Source organism: Cimex lectularius, unplaced genomic scaffold (assembly GCF_000648675.2).
Source record: "Cimex lectularius strain Harlan isolate CLEC.00 unplaced genomic scaffold, Clec_2.1 scaffold104, whole genome shotgun sequence".
Taxonomy (NCBI): Eukaryota; Metazoa; Arthropoda; class Insecta; order Hemiptera; family Cimicidae; genus Cimex; species Cimex lectularius.
Genome location: NW_019392737.1, coordinates 679,766 through 695,824, shown reverse-complemented (window position 1 = coordinate 695,824; position 16,059 = coordinate 679,766). Strand labels below are relative to the sequence as shown.

The window sequence follows — 16,059 nt, the reverse complement described above, 5'->3', positions numbered from 1 at the left end:
AGTTTAGTTGTTAGTTTAGTTTGTTTAGTTATTATAGTTATTAATATTAATTTTTATTTCTAATTGGATTGTAATTTTTTATGTTATATGTTATTACTTTAATTTTTATTTAATCTAGATTTTATAAATGTTATTTTCTGTTCATTGTATATTTTTTATTAAATATTAGTTTATATTGTAACTGTTACTTTTCTGCTGTATTTCATACTCACATAAAGAATGAATGAAATACTTGGTAGTAGAAAATTTATATTTACATATGTATTGCATTTTTCCAATCAACTTATGTTTTGTAGATCACACAGGTCCTGAAGATGACTCGAATAAAGGTTGAAACATGACAAAAAAATGTTTTTCTAAACTACCTCATTCCTGACCGCCCCTCACGACTCCAACAAATTGTTAATAAATACATTCCCTCTCAATACATAAAATGAGATATCTTCCAAATACTATATTTTCCCACCAACTTTATTAGGCTAATACTAAGTACAGAAAAAGACCCATTGCATAAATTTCCTAGTATTAAAAAAATAAATAAAAAAATTACAAACATTTCTATAACTTAAGTTGGTGCTATAGGCATCCTTGAGGTAAAGTTTAAGGGCAACACCAATAGAACAATATATTCCTGAAGCAATATTTTCATGTAGATGACCAGATAAAGGTCAAAATGTCGACAAAAAAATGAAAAAGGTGTTTTTCTAAACTACCCCATTCTTGACTGCTCCTCACGAATCTGACAAACAACTAACCTACTGATCACTAAAAAAAGCACTTATTTTATCAAAATAATTTGATTATTATCATATTATAATATTTTAATTATGTCTATTATATTTTATTTTTGTGCTATTACTTTAATTTTTATTTCCAATTTGGTTGTGAATTTCTTATTATTATTTAATTATATTTTATTGTTAGTACTTTCATTTTTATTTCTTCTAGATTTTATAAAAGTACTATTTTATCCAGTGTATAATATACAGTGTATAATTATGTTCTATTATATTTTTTAAACTGTTAATTTTCTACATTTTGTACATTTAAAAAAACAGGGTGTGGCTGCTCTTAAATAAATATAAATACAGCAAAAAATAAATCTTGTCTACTTTATTTTTAATGTGTACAGTTCCATTATTAAATCAATTTTCATTAGATGACATCAAAATATATAATATTTTTGTTGAATTATTTATTGGCTTAGGGCAGTTTTATGTTGATGTCATGTTCGTTCAGTGTCTGTAAAGTGATCTGTGTTGAAAAAATATCTATAAATGTGAGAGATAATAATCTTTAGAAATACTTTTTTCTCCAAAAGATAAAATCACATGGTGAAACTAAATATATATTATTTTCGTGTTATTTGTTTTTGAAGTGGGACGATTTTTGAAATTTGATGCAAGAGACCGGAACGGCTAGACGGAAAAGGCCCTGCGTTAGAGTGCGTTGGCTGACTTTTCAAGTTTAACGGTCAACGGCCATCGCCAATTCGAGTTTCCACTTAACTTACGAATCTCCTTCTCGTCCGGTGATTAACGTCAATTTCTCTTCAAAAGGGCAAGTTTAAATCCGGTCTAAACACCCGAACAACTGTAAATAAAAATATGGAAGAGGAAATCGCCAAGAAGAAGTTGTAAGTTATTAGAGTATATTGTATATTGTGACACCTGACTCTGAGTTTTATACTTGTCAGGACGTGTTTTATGTTTTTCCTCTATTGTAACGTCAACTCCGCATGGAATGATTGTTCTAATATCTTGAATTGAAAGTATTTAACTGTCTTTAAAAAAACAACTATTATATTGTCAGAGAATAAGACAACTGACGACTGAATATTTTTATTTGAAGTCAATGGCATGATAATGTTTATATTTTTTTCTTAGTTGTCGTATATAAACATTTAGCGTACTTCTAGTTGGCTGGTTTATTCCTAGTTATTTGTCACCTACTTCTACGTGCATTCCCTAACCGTACATCGATTGCTTGTTCTATTGACTACCTATCAACTATTACTTACTTTTTTAGCTGTCTACTTGTTTGTTTCCCCTGCAAGTTAGAGCTTTTGTTACCTGCCATTATCTGTCCTCTACTGGAATGAGTCTTAGTTGTATGTCACATACTAATTTGTTTTCTAGCCTTTTTTTGCTTGCAAATTATAGCTTTTGTCAACTATCAGTTTGATTTCTCTGTTTATTCTGTCTTGATAGTTTATCTCCTTCTTAGTTTCCTATTAGTTTTTGCCAGATAGTTCGATTCCTAGCAATTTTTGCCTGCTTGTTTGATTCTAGGCAGTTAGTTGCCCCCTACTTTATTTAGCAGTTTTTGCATGCTGATTTGATTCCAGGCAGTTTTTGCCTAGTAGTTTGGTTATTGCGTGCTATTGCCTGCTAATTTATTTTCAATTACTTTGTTACCTGCTAGTTCAATTCCTAGCAAATTGTCCATGGTAGTTTAATTATTGTTGGCTTATTGCCAATAATTAATTTCCGAGTTGTTTGTTGCCTGCTAGTTTCAATACTATCGGGTTTTGCCTGGTAGTTCAATTTTTCTTACCTATTGGCCATTTCTTTCCAAGCTGTTTATTGCCTGCCAATTTGATTCTTACATGGTTATTGCATGCTAATTTGTTTGCCACTCATTTCTTTGTTTCTTTCTTAGTTGTATGACACTACTAGTGTCCTGCGTCCTTGCTTATTGCTTGTTAATTAATTTCCAAGTTGTATGTTACCTGCTAATTGATTAGGAATTTGTTGCCTACTAGTTGGATTCCTAGCAGTATTGTGCTTGATACTTTGATTACTTCTTGCTTATTGCCCGCTAATTTACCTCCAAGCTGTTTATGGTCTGCCACATTAATTCTTATGATTATTGCATGCTAATTTGTTTCCCACACTTGTTTGTTTCTTTCTTAGCAGTACATATTACACTACTTGTGTGTCCTGCGTTCTTGCTTATTGCTTGCTATTTGATTTCCAAGTTGCATGTTACCTGGTAGTTTGATTAGGTGTTTGTTGCCTGACAGTTTGATTTCTATATGCTTATTGCCTGCTAGTTTGATTTAAAATAGTTTGTTGCCTACTAATTCGATTCCTATCTCTTAATTGAGTGCTAATCAATTAAGATTTTCTAAATTAAATTATTTATTGCTGCTTAATATGTCCCTTTTCTAGTCTCAAGTTTACTGTTTAAATAATAAGAGAAGTAAACAGTAAGGTTTGTGATTTAATAAACACCCACCTGCAACACACAAAGAAGTGTAAAACAAAAACAAAAAAACAACATTGAAATGAAAAGAATTAAAACGTTTCAATTGTTATGGCTTCCCTCTTTACAACTCAGGTTGATTAACTTAAACTTTTCATTAGTGTCGAAGTGTGTGGTTCTTTTTGTTTTAAATTTAATTTAAAAAATCTTCCGAGCAGTTTATTTGTGTGGTTGTGCTTATTGACGAAGGCTGTTCAATTTGGTATGCGACTAATGTTGTAAGAGTACAGTATCAGACCCTTCGAAACAGTGTAGAGAGGTTTAGGGAGACAGGCTCCTATGACAGGAGGCCAGGATCATCGGACATGAACAGCTGCCTGACATATTGAAACCATCCTGGAGTCAAATGTTCTCCCAATTATGGATGCAGGTGGTGAAAATGTAAATTTCTAGCAGGATAGTTCGCGAACACACACTGCACGTATTGTGTACTTTTTTCAAGAACACAATAACCGTGTTCCAGCTCCTTCTCCTGACCTTAATTCGATTGAACAAACATGGGATATACACTGAAAGACCTAGAGACTGCTCATTGAAGAGTGGGCTAACATTCCGCGGAATCAGATTGAATCCCTTATTGTCCCAAGACGCATGTACGCTGTAACTAAAACCTGCGGTGGTATTACCTCTTATTACAAATATTTCCCCATTTACCATACATTTTAATATTCGAGGTCCACTACCTCAGAAAACTCATTATTTAACTTCGAAATTACATTAAGCAGTAACAAACAGTTTCAGAAAATTGAGGTTGGCCGTTTTTTATAACAATAATTTTTTTTAAATTTGCAACTGAGCGTATTTATGCCCTGCATTACAAATTAACAAAACAATTTAAAAAATAAATAGTATGAAATTAGTTAAGAAGACATCAAAAGTTAAGATATCAGCAATAAAGCAGTAAACATAAGCCGATATAAGTTAATTAACAAAAGTCCTTTGTACAACATTATTTTTATTCAGTTGAAACTTTTGTGTACAACAAGCGGGTTTTTGTGTAACGTGCAGTAGGCATCAATCTACATATAAACTATAGCGAAGGAATGGCTAGGTAAAGAAGACACAAAACACTTTAAAAACAAATGTTTGGAACTCGTTACTACTTTTGCTAGGGTTCTTCTTGTTTAGGTATTAAATAATCGCATCCATGTAAGACAGCTTAGAGCAGAGCATGCATTTTATTATATAATGTGCTAGAAATTTTTTATCAATGTATTTAAATTAATTTACAGAAAATTGAAAGAAGAAATTGCAACTTATAAAGGAAATGACCCTCTTAAGTTAAGATACGATTTTCTTGTGTGGTTGGACACCACTTATGGCAAAGATTCGTGTTCAAATCATTTTAATGCATTACTTCAAGACACCCTTCAAGTTTTTTGGAACTCAAATTATTACAGCAACGATGAGAGGTTTATACAACTCCTTGTGTTTTATGTAAGTTTATTATTTTGTCATTTAAATTGATTATTGTCCCATCACTAATTTAGATGTTTATTTCTTTAGACCGAGATGCAACCAAACCCTTTGGAAGTGTTCGTAAAGAGTGTTAAGAAAGGGGTTGGTGTTAAGTCTTCACAGTTTTATGCAAGTTGGGCGAACGAATTTTGCAAAGTGGACAATTATCAAGAAGCAGATAGGATATTTAATTTGGGCTTTTCCAATAACGCAGCCCCTAAAGATGTGTTGGAAAATTTATACAAGTAATGTTAATTTAAAAAAAAAATGTTTAAATTAGCTGAACTTTATTTTCAAGATTTTTTTTCCCAGACAATTTCTTCAGACAATTGGAAAAAAATACCTTAGAGGTGAATTGACAAATGATGTAAACACAAAGAATCTTGTGTGTTCTAAATGTTCCTCTCAAGTGCAGGTATAAATTGATGAGTTCACTCGTAATAAGTAAATTAAATATAACTGACTATTTGTGCTGTTTTAGCAAAATGGCGAAGCACCTCCAGTTTCAACACCACAAGATTATAATATTGAAGATCCAGTTCAGTGTGAGTACATCTTCCAGATAATGTATTTTCGTTACTGGACAATGTAATAAGAAAATTCCTAAAACTATTATTTCAGGCTGGGAAATGAATCCTTTGAAAGTCGGAGATCCAGATTATTTTTCATGCGCTGTTGTCTATTTGGAACCTAAAGATCCTGTTAAAGTAGCAATGTATCCTAAAGATTTGGTAAAAAAATTAATGTTTAAGTAATGAAAAGGTATGCTAATAAAATGCTGTATCGTTAATTTAGGTATACGCCAGTGAAAAAGAGATCAGCCTTGAGGAAATAAAGGCAAGAAATTATTTAAATAAACGTAAGTTTTTAACACTAAGAACAAAAACACATTTCATAAATGCACTTTACTTTTTTTTTAATATATTTTTTTTTTCCCCCGAATATCAAGTTGACACTATAATGGCAGTCGATGATATAATTCTCGAAAAGAAACCTCAAAAAGAAGAAGAAAACAGCAATACTAAAAAAGTACAGTATATTTACTAACAAAATCACTATATAAAACATATAATGTTAACCAGTAGAGTTGATGTCGAGTGTTGGCCTGCGAGTCGGTGAACACTTGCTGAACCTGAGTCACATATACTATACTCGAGTGAAGACGGCAACTCAATAAGTGGTCCAGTGTTGGTTCAGCAAGTATTAGCCAGTTGCTTGATCGTCTCAAATTATCCTAGTCCTATTTTCAAATAAACTTGACAGGCCATGATAATAGACCACCCATTTAATTCAGAAATGATTAACTTAAGCAAAAATGGGCTTATACAAACCCCAAGTTAATTTTGGAGCTGGGAAATTACTTTATTTTAAATGAGAATCCTATATTTTTATTGTACAATTCAATTTTAGAGTTTTTTTTAAAGCCAGTTTTACTGAAAGGAAAATTTTGAAAAGAAAAGGATAATTTCTGAGTTACGCCCGACAGAAGATGCGTGAGTGAGGTATGCTTTTTGTACCAACAAGTTGGCCCTCCTCGTTTATTTCAAAAACGATTAACTTTAGCAAAAAATGAACTTATACAAACCCTAAGTTAATTTTGCCTAGGAATTGTGTAGTTGTAACAGATTTAACATAACATTCTCATCTGGCTGGGAAGTTACTTTGTTATTTTAAATGAGAATCCCATATTTTTATTATATGATTTGATTTTAGAGCTTTTAATTTAATTTTTAATGCTACTTTTATTGAAAGAAAATTTTTGATAGGATCGACCATTTCTGAGTTATGCCCGACGGAAGACGTGTGAGAATGGTATGCTTTTTTTGCCCTCCTCATTTATTCCGAAAATTATTAACTTTAGCAAAAAATGGTCTTATACAAACCCCAAGTTAATTTAGACAGTTGCCATGCTCATAACAGTTGTGTTTACTTGGACATGAACCATACAGGGAGATAGATTGGCACACAAGGTCCTATTCCTTGGCCTCCAAGGTCACTCTTTGGATCATTTTCTTTCGGAGGCATTGATGATCAAGTGATTGCCAGTCCATCTCCAGTATTGACCGTCCAACAATTGGAAGAACTGATTGTGGTTTGCAAAGAAATCTGCCTAGAAATAATAGAAAAGGCCATAAATGAAGAATTCCTGAAGTGAGCAGAGCACTGCGCTTCAAACACATGAAGTATATTTTACAATTTATTTTAAACATAAATTTTAATAAATAATCAAATCTGCAGCAATACATAATAGCTGAGTCATTTTAAAAATAAAATTGTCTCGATGATGATAAAAAAAAGAGTAGTTCATTTTTTGTTTCAAAAATTAATATAAGCTAAGCAACCCTGTGATCCCTACCTTATTCTGAGACGATTCCTATCCTAAATTAACTTGCTAATGCTAATCGTTTTCAAAATAAATGGGAGGGCCAAAAAGTACCCCCCCTCACATGTCTTGTTATGCCCGGGCATAACTCAGAAATTTCTATCAAAATTTTCCTTTCAGAAAAAGTGGCATAAAATAAGCTCTAGAATTGAATTGAACAATGAAAATATGGGCTTCTCATTTAAAATAACAAAGTAAGTGTCATTCCTAGCTCGATGAGAAAGTGATGTTAAATCTGATACCACCTCACGATTCCTAGCCAAAATTAACTTGGTGTTTGTATAAGACCATTTTTTGCTAGAGTTTCCATTGTATTTTATATCATTTCCAAATTGAATGGGTGGGCTATAAAAGTTGATATACCCTGTATATATTTTTAAATTTTGATTTGATTTGATTTTTTTTTTTAATGAGAACCGTTGAAGTTTTAATTTCTATGAAACTATACAGGATAGATCAAGCCATCTCTCTAGCACGCAGTGTGGAGACATCACTAAGGAAGCAATGAACATCATTGAAGAAATGTGGTACAGCCATGGTCTACCTCGTAAGGCAATAGTTATTTTTTGAGTATATGTACTTACTGTATTTTTTCTACATTAAATTTCCTTCGTTGTTTCCAGCTGGTTGCCCAAACAAATTTACATCTTCAGAGCCACCAGCTCAAAGTGAACCGTTCAAAGTTTACGATGATGAAACACCTTTGACAATCAGACAAAAAACCAATACACCTTTTACCGTGTGCACAGAGGATTCTAAATCCGAGAATTGTGATCCTGAAAATAAGCTCAAGGGATTAGCCAGCATTAAAAAAACTCAACCTTCAATCCCAAGGGTGAATGTCTTATCGGAGAGGAAGATAGATCCAACTCCTGCTCTGGTTGAGAGGCCATCTATAGCAAGTCAGAAACTAAACTTTGGCCCTATGGATGCAGATGGTCGTTTATCTGAAAAGCTGAGCCATGCTTCAATTAAAAATAATCCTCTTGTTGGTATTACTGAAGTATGTATTTATTTTATTTATTGGGTGTGTGTACAGGTTGTTTCTGTTTTCAGTAAAAAAAGTCAAACTTTCAAAATATAAATTTATTTTATTTTTAAACATAATTTCCCCAAGGTTTCTATAAACCACCATTCTAGTAGCAGAAATAATAGTCTGACTTTTGGGATCAACTACCCCTTTCTTAAAATTTCTTTTAATAGGGCTTTTTCCACTCTGAGGCTAGCAGGTAATAATGAATCACCTTTATAAGGATGAAAATCAAAATTTGAAAAAAAAAAATACGCAGACACCCAATACTTATACATTTGTTTTAACTGGATTATTTTACTTTGCATTAATTTTTAGCTTGATGATGGCTGTGATGATACATGCAACACTAAGGCGTTTGCTTTTGTTCTTCCTTCATCCACACCTGTTCATCAAAAAAAATCTGCCACATCTGGACAAAACGCTTCTAATAAAAATGATGGGTAAATAAAAATCCCACAACTTATATAAATAATCATAATATATCTAAATAGATAATTTATTTTTATAAGGTCATACATCGAAGAATCTAATGATAAAAATGATCGCAAAACACAGCAAGAACTGAGCGTCATTCTTGAGGCTAGTAAAGAGAGATATAGCAGTTCAAGTAGCAGTAATGGGTCCTCTAATCCCCGAACCCCTGGATTTCTAGCTAGACCAGGTTGTTATGTATTATTAACGTTTAGGTTTATTCTTCCATTTGCTTCATTAACTAAAGTTATTTCTTCCTAACAGATGTTCAAGCATGTGTCCTATTCCTTCAAAATCCTATCTCCTGGATTGTGTACCAAGATTTGTGTGGAACTCAAATGTTTACCTATGACTATTTCCCGCTCTATGTCCCAGAACATTGCTTACATATGCTCTTTTTTTATGAAGTCTTAAGAAAAACATATAGAAATATAAATTGGAAAGAAACTTTGACCAATACATTCACTCCAGTTGCTGTACTCTGTGAAGAATATGTTACGAAATCGGCCACAAAAAGAAAAAGTTATTGCAAACTGTTTGAAAATCAGATAAAATTATATAGCGATGAAGGTACAAAGATTCCACTTTTAGAACTTAATTCTGCCTTTGGGAATTTAAAACAAACTAAGTTATTGAAATCAAAGGGAACAAGGTTCAGTGATTTTGACGACAGAACAGAAAGAAACAGTTCAGTCCTTGAAAGAAGAAAGATAAGATCGCTGTCATGTAATATGTTAAATAATTTAATTCCAGATACAGCTCTCAGAAAACAAAAAGGTTTCAAATCTCAAAGTTATCTTTCTAAAGATACAAAAAACTCATCTATCATTAAGCGTAACAGAGATTTAGAAAACTCTGGTAAAAAAGTAGAAAAATCAATCAGACTATCAAAACAGCCGGGCTTGGAAAATACTAAAGGAAAAGTCCTTGTAGAACAATCAGACAATATTATATTGGGTAATATATTATAAAAATTAAAATTAAATTAACTTAATTATTTTTATGTACACTCCATCACCCACACAGTAATAGTACTGTTTGTTATCTGTGATTTTCATTATTTCTTTGGCTATTAATAATCCTTGTGGGTTCTCAGGGATCAACAATATTAAGGCTTTTTTTATTCATCATAATTACTTTAGCTTAAAAAAAAATCAAACACCATTGATAGGAATGTTATTATTGAAGGTTAGACAAATTTGTTTCCTTTTTTTCATTAATTAAAATATTATTTTAAAAACAAAAATATATAAAAATTTTATATTTCTTGGCTTTCAAAACATAAACATTAGTTGACCCTAACCACCCCAAACTTTAGTTGACTTTTTTTCTTATGCAGATCTATTTTTTATTTCCAATAATTTTCAGATATCATCAGACCACTAAAATATGACAACATCGAGGATCCATTTTGTCCGAAGTTAATAGACTCGTTCCTGAATCAGATGAAGTTTCCACTTCCGTATCAATCTGCACAGTACCATATTATGAAGGGCAACGTACCGAACATGACCAAGAGTGTAAAAATAGGTAAAGTTTTCTTTATATTACAACAATTGGTGAATAAATAAGTAATAAATTTTGAGAGCCTACCTACACACCATGACCAGTATTGGTCCATTGTGCATCTCCTTTATTGTCTAGAGCTTTTCATTAAACTTAAGGATTTTTACCAGATCCCAAAGCTTTTTATGGACTTCGGGCTTTTCCTCTTCCAAGAGTCGGCCTACATAAGCCTTCGCACCAACAGAGGACATGTTCCACTATCTCTTCTTCTTGCTAACCCTATCTGCATAGGCTTGTTTCTGCCACTTTGATTTTATGCCTCTGGAGTTTGCAGTGTCCAGTTAACAGTCCAACTACTGTTGCAGTTCTAACACTTAATTGATTTAGTGTTCTGCCGGTAATTTCTGTGATGGTCCTTTGATAAATTTTTTTGCATGCCTCTGCCCTGGGCTACATTCCCATTGAGTGGAGGACTTATTATTAATCCAGTGTTTCATGATCCAAGTTTTGGCAGTTTGGTGTGCCACAAAAGGGTTCAAGACCATGGGTGCCCTAATTGAACTTTCCTTGGCTAATTTATCAGCCTCTTTGTTGCCTGAGTACCCTGTTACCCAGACAATGGTAATTTTATTTTTCCCAATACAGCACTAATGCAATCCCATATGACTAGAATTCACCACTGAAGCAGTAATGGCCCTCAGTGCTGCCTGACTGTCCAAGAAGATGGGTTCTCTCTGTTAATGATACCTAACCTTTTAATCTCCTTGGCATAGTGCTTGGTATGCACAGCCTCTGCTTGAAAGATAGTGACATCTTGCCCAAGGCCTATATGAATTCAAGTCCTTGGTTTATTTTCGTAAATGCCAGCTCCTGACCCACATTCAGTTTGGGAGCCATTTGTACACACGTATGGTTGGCACTAACTAGAATCTCTTTCTACCTGGAATTTTAATTTTAATTTTTTTTTGTCAAATCTGAATGTAGAGGTAAAGCATCAATGGACAGCCCTGTAACCTTGTCTGCTTGAAGCCCCCCCCCAATCTTTAGTTACTCCTTGTTATGCAAGTAGACTAGGGGGGCCTGTCCCAATATTATCCTATGAATTGTGGCTCTGGCTTCTTCCTGGTAAAAATATGTGGTAGTAGTAAATTCTCAGGACTTCCAGGGCAGCAGTGGGGGTTGTTTCAATTGCCCCAGAGATTAGCGTGTCTGAGCAGCAGTGGGTGGGTAGCTTGATCACCCTACTAAATGTCTTGTCCAGCAAACCACTGATCTGTAGGCTATCACGACTATGTGTTGATGAACTTATTGTTTGAAAGCTGCACACCTTTCTCTAACATATTCGGACCTGACTTACGAAAATCACAACAACCCATTACTGAAAATATTGGTCAGATCAAGCCCGAGAATTGATAAACTAGAATGATCAAAAACAACTCAACTGCAAACAAATAAATTAAAATACAATTATATTTTTAGGAGAGGAATCATACAACATTCTGAGCGAACTTGGAAAAGGTGCATATGCTAGAGTGGTAAAGGCCAGATACGGCAATAAAGAATGCGCCTTGAAAGTGGAAAAACCAGCGTGCAAGTGGGAATATTACATAGCAAAAGAATTGCAGAGGCGTATTGTTCCTCAAATGGTATTTTGTTCCTCTTTGTAACTGTATCAAGTTCCTACAAAATTTGATTTCTTTTTATTCAGAGAAATGCTTTTATGATTGTGGATGCAGCTTACGTGTACCAAAATGGCAGTATACTACGTATGAACTGGGCTCCTTATGGAACATTGTTGACTCTTATAACTGAGCACAAACAAAAAATAGTAATAGGTTTATTTTATTTAATATAGCAGTTATATTAAAAATAAATAGTACTTTTTCAGGGGAAAATGTTGGATCTTTTTGTCATAATTCACTTTGCTATTGAAATGATCGATATTGTCGATTCTCTCCATAAAGCCAAAATAATACATGGTGATATAAAACCAGATAATTTCGTCTTGAAACATCTGTAAGTTTTAATGATGCGATATAACGATTTGTGTTAACTTTAAATTATTTTTATTATCAATTGCAGCCCAGTAGAAAATGAAACAGAGTCATGCATTCAGCTAATAGACTTCGGGAGAAGTATCGACATGACTTTGTTTCCAGAAGGCACTCAGTTCAAACATGTTGTTACCACTGATGGTTTCCAATGCAATGAAATGAAAGAAAACAAACCTTGGACTTATCAGGTAATTTAAATGTATATATAGTGATGAGAGAATATAACCAATATATTTTAATTTCAGACTGATCTTTATGGCCTTGCTGGCTCTTTGCATTGTCTTTTGGTTGGTAATTATATGAAAGTAGTCAAGAAAAATAATGAATGGAAATTAATGCAACTTCTCCCAAGGTAAAAATAACAATAATAATCAAGTTCCTACAAAATTTTTCTTTTTATTCAGAGAAATGCTTTTATGATTATATAGTTATTAGACGAACTAATATATAAAAAAAGAAATAAAAAAACTGTTTCTATGTCAATTATTATTACAGAAACGTTAGGCGGGAGTTGTGGGATCCCATTTTCCACAAGCTGCTCAATACAAATTCTAGCAATTGTCTTCCCAATTTGGAAGAGATGAAACACAGACTACACCAAGAATTGAACGGTTATGGTGACAACTTTGTATTTTCTACAAATCTCAAGCAGCTTCATAACTTAATGAATGGTTCTTGAAAGTACCGCTTTCCCCTCTACTAAACCCGTCAGAGAAATTGTAAATTAATCTTCTGTGCATGGAGTGGGGTGGGGTGAATAACTTAATTTAAAATGTATTTGGAACACAGTATCTTGTGTTTTATATGAGCTTGTAAAATAATGATTATGTAAATATCTTTTTATAATATATATCTTCTTTACTTCATGTTTGTGTATGACATTTACAATTAACATTGATCCTTTCATTTCATTTTGTACAAATTTCATTTATAAGTAATCTCTTGGGAGTGTTGGTAGCTCCAATGGTTAAGGCTTAGATATGAAACTCTTTATTGTTATAGGTTCCAGGTTCGAATCCAGTGGCCCTGAATTCAAACCAACATTCAATGGACTTTTTTCAAAAATTCTCATCCTTTCATACAGTTTTTGTTTTGTACAGAATGCCCATACCAAAGATAATAAATTGGTGGATCTACACAACCCATGGACCCATCAAATTGGTTCAGAGTACTAATTTCAGGAGGAATTAATTAGGAAGAAATCAAAAATGAGATCCCGAGCCCTTACGTTGATTCCCAGGGTGTACTTACGGTGGTTATGAGTTGGTGGTCGATTGCCGAACTACTCGAGTTTTGTATGAGAAAACACCCAACTTAAATTAGACATAGTACCTTTGAGAGAGCTACCACGTCACCATTACTTTGGCCAATAGGGCGAATGGTTCAGATACATCTGGGTAAGGAGGTTTGAGTGGTGAAAATTAGAATACGAACGGGTGAATCTGTCAACCAATTTCGTGCTTCATATTATTATTTCGGAATAAAAAATAAATTTTAACAAACTTAAAATTTGGTGGGCGGTATGTTTGAGCTCAACTAATTTTTATGCACGTAAATCCCCCTCCTTATTTTATTTCCTTTTTATTTTTCTAATTTGGTTACCTGAGATAGGTAAAAAGTTTTTTTTTATATTTAATTGTTATCATGTTACAATTGATTATCGTTAGTCTTAGAAAGGAACAGGTAAATACATGAACATTTGTTCATAAGACCAGAACTACAAATCCGTATTATAAACACACTCTCCTGCCCTCCTACCGTCTGTTATCACGATTCAACAACATCATTATCGTTTCATTCGTCGACAAAGAGACACCGCTCACTTAAATATGTCCTATAGATTATTGTCGTCCTTCATCAGTCGGCCACCTCCACAGACAACAGCGATTAGTGATCCTTTGTTCTCAAAAACCTTAGCTCTACACAATCGAATTTGCACTTCCTTTTGTGCATCGCCCACGAGACTTGTTCGTTTTTCGTCGGAGTTTTCAATCCTTCCATGAACCACTATCTACCCATCGTCATCATTATATTCGTTCTTCTTCTATCATCTTCACCAGACACCATCATCTTATCGTTATAATTATCTTCATTTTTCATCCACATCTTCACTAGTCTCCATCACATCGTTCTTCACCATCCATATCCACACACGAGAAACACCGAAAACCGTCTGTTCACGAATACAGCGAAAATAGGCGGACTGAGGATGTCGTTTGATGTACGATTTTCTGCTTTATTTTAAATTTTTTTTCCGTTTTTATAGCTTGATGTAAAAGTTACGTTGCATTTCTAGGAAGAACAGTCGCTAAGGCATTTGACGGATAAATAGTTAATTTCTCGTCTATCTGAGGCTGTACTTCGGAATAGGAAAAAATGTTTCAAATGCAGAAGTGATGGTTCTTCAACAACTGCAAAATGGAGAAACACCAAAACGCGACTGTTAACGAATACAGCGAAGTTTTTATAGCTTGTTGTAAAAGTGCAACATAACTTTTACATCAAGCTGTAAAAACGAAAAAAAAAAAAAAAAAGCAATTCGAGGTGATGGATTATTTCTCGTCTAGCTGTGACTGTTCTTCGGAATAGGAAAATATGTTTCAAATGAAGTGATGTTTCTTCAACAACTGAAAATGGAGAAACATCGGAACGCATCTGTTCACGAATATAGCGCGTTTTTACAGCTTGTTGTAATAGTTATGTTGCATTTGTAGGAAGAGCAGTCGCTAAGGCCTGAGGCTGTACTTCGTAATAGGAAAATATGTTTCCAATACAGAAAGGATGTTTCTTCAACAACTACAAAATGGAGAAACACCAAAATGCATTTTTCCCTTATACAGCGACATTTAAAAGTTATGTTATTAACTTGACGTTATGTTATTTGACTGGTCTATCTGCATTTTGGAACAGGAAAATAAATTTGAAATACAGAAACTGTGCTTCTTCGGCATTTGAAAAATGAAACACCAAAACGAATACAGCAAAAAAGGCGGACCACAATGCTGGGGGTTGATCCATGTGCGTCATTGTGCTTTAATATAAAATTTTCTTTTTCTTTGATGTCTCGACCATTTGTTAAAAATTCGATTAACCAAAACCCAATAGAAAAAAAGAGAATCGGTAGAAACAGATATTCGGTCGGTTTATTTTCAAAGGGAGCCAGTTGATGTGGGGATGGTGGATCGTGTTTTGAAAGAGGGAGTCGGGAGGCGGATCGGTCGAATTCGGCCGGCCTCGTCTCGCTCCGTTGCCGCGAACCGCCGAGGAATTCTGTCGGCAGACGACTCAGTTCACTAGTGACTGCTTTTGGTGTTTGCGCGCCTCGGGCTTTCAGCTGCTCCAGTTGACTCTGTGCGCGGCGTCTCGGACCGGCGTACAGTGTCTTGTTTTTGACGTTCTGTGCATGTGCTCTCATTCGGACAGGACAGGAGGACCACACGGATTCCCAAGTGACATAAGACCGTAAGGGATTTTTCTTTTTTTTTTTACTTCCCGTTTTCTTCTTCGGTGGATATTTTCTCCCGGCCCCTGTCAAAAAGACAAGAATCCCTTTGGGGTGTGGATTTTTTTTTCGACTTGGCCGGCGATGGGGTATTTTGGCCTAAGACGGTGAAGGCCGGTGCCCTTGCTCTCGCGTGCTCCCCCCTGTGTGTGGGGGCCGAGACTTTATTGATTTTACTCCCGGATCGTGCGTACTCGTTACTTGGGGGCCCTTTTCCGTCGGGGGTGACGCCTCATGCCCTCCTGTCTCTCAATGGGGCCTCACTCCCACCGCCCCCGCACCACCCGCTGGAAAATGCGATTTTATAGATGACATCTAAATTTTGTGAGAAAAAAGACAATTTTAGCGCCCTCATATGCTATCTTTCCATTCAATGAGTTTCGTT

General features: G+C 34.3%; 2 protein-coding genes across 10 annotated transcripts in view; both read left to right on the top strand.

Moving 5' to 3' along the window:
• The first annotated feature begins 1,329 nt into the window (after window positions 1-1,329).
• On the top strand, window positions 1,330-13,038 carry LOC106665740 (mitotic checkpoint serine/threonine-protein kinase BUB1 beta-like). Of its 3 annotated transcripts, XM_014392416.2 has the most exons (21): window positions 1,330-1,636; window positions 4,500-4,704; window positions 4,774-4,970; window positions 5,038-5,140; window positions 5,207-5,270; window positions 5,347-5,456; window positions 5,521-5,584; window positions 5,675-5,754; window positions 7,559-7,655; window positions 7,732-8,111; window positions 8,457-8,581; window positions 8,651-8,802; window positions 8,877-9,299; window positions 9,366-9,569; window positions 9,981-10,142; window positions 11,598-11,764; window positions 11,827-11,946; window positions 12,007-12,134; window positions 12,201-12,360; window positions 12,418-12,524; window positions 12,668-13,038. In XM_014392416.2, the coding sequence occupies exons 1-21, from the start codon at window positions 1,608-1,610 to the stop codon at window positions 12,849-12,851; spliced, it is 3,261 nt and encodes a 1,086-aa protein (XP_014247902.1). In that variant the 5' UTR covers window positions 1,330-1,607; the 3' UTR covers window positions 12,852-13,038. The 3 variants fall into 3 exon arrangements, with proteins under 3 accessions (XP_014247902.1, XP_014247900.1, XP_014247903.1); XM_014392414.2 differs by having other exon boundaries at window positions 8,877-9,569; XM_014392417.2 differs by lacking the exons at window positions 8,877-9,299; window positions 9,366-9,569.
• A 2,300-nt stretch (window positions 13,039-15,338) lies between these two features.
• Window positions 15,339-16,059, top strand: part of LOC106665649 (neural-cadherin) — a 538,139-nt gene continuing 537,418 nt past the window's right edge. Inside the window, exon 1 of one of the 7 annotated variants that reach the window (XM_014392226.2) lies at window positions 15,339-15,634. The gene's annotated coding sequence lies outside the window, so the exon portion shown is untranslated. The remainder of the gene's footprint in view (window positions 15,635-16,059) is intronic. The other 6 variants (XM_024226991.1, XM_014392225.2, XM_014392222.2 and 3 more) reach the window with 6 other exon arrangements.

Excerpts from the sequence above, each read along its gene's own strand:
- LOC106665740 (XM_014392414.2), top strand. The coding sequence starts at position 1,608 with ATGGAAGAGGAAATCGCCAAGAAGAAGTT. Across the intron at positions 5,141-5,206 it reads AATGTTCCTCTCAAGTGCAG|CAAAATGGCGAAGCACCTCC; the intron begins GTATAAATTGAT and ends GTGCTGTTTTAG. Across the intron at positions 8,582-8,650 it reads GCTTCTAATAAAAATGATGG|GTCATACATCGAAGAATCTA; the intron begins GTAAATAAAAAT and ends TATTTTTATAAG.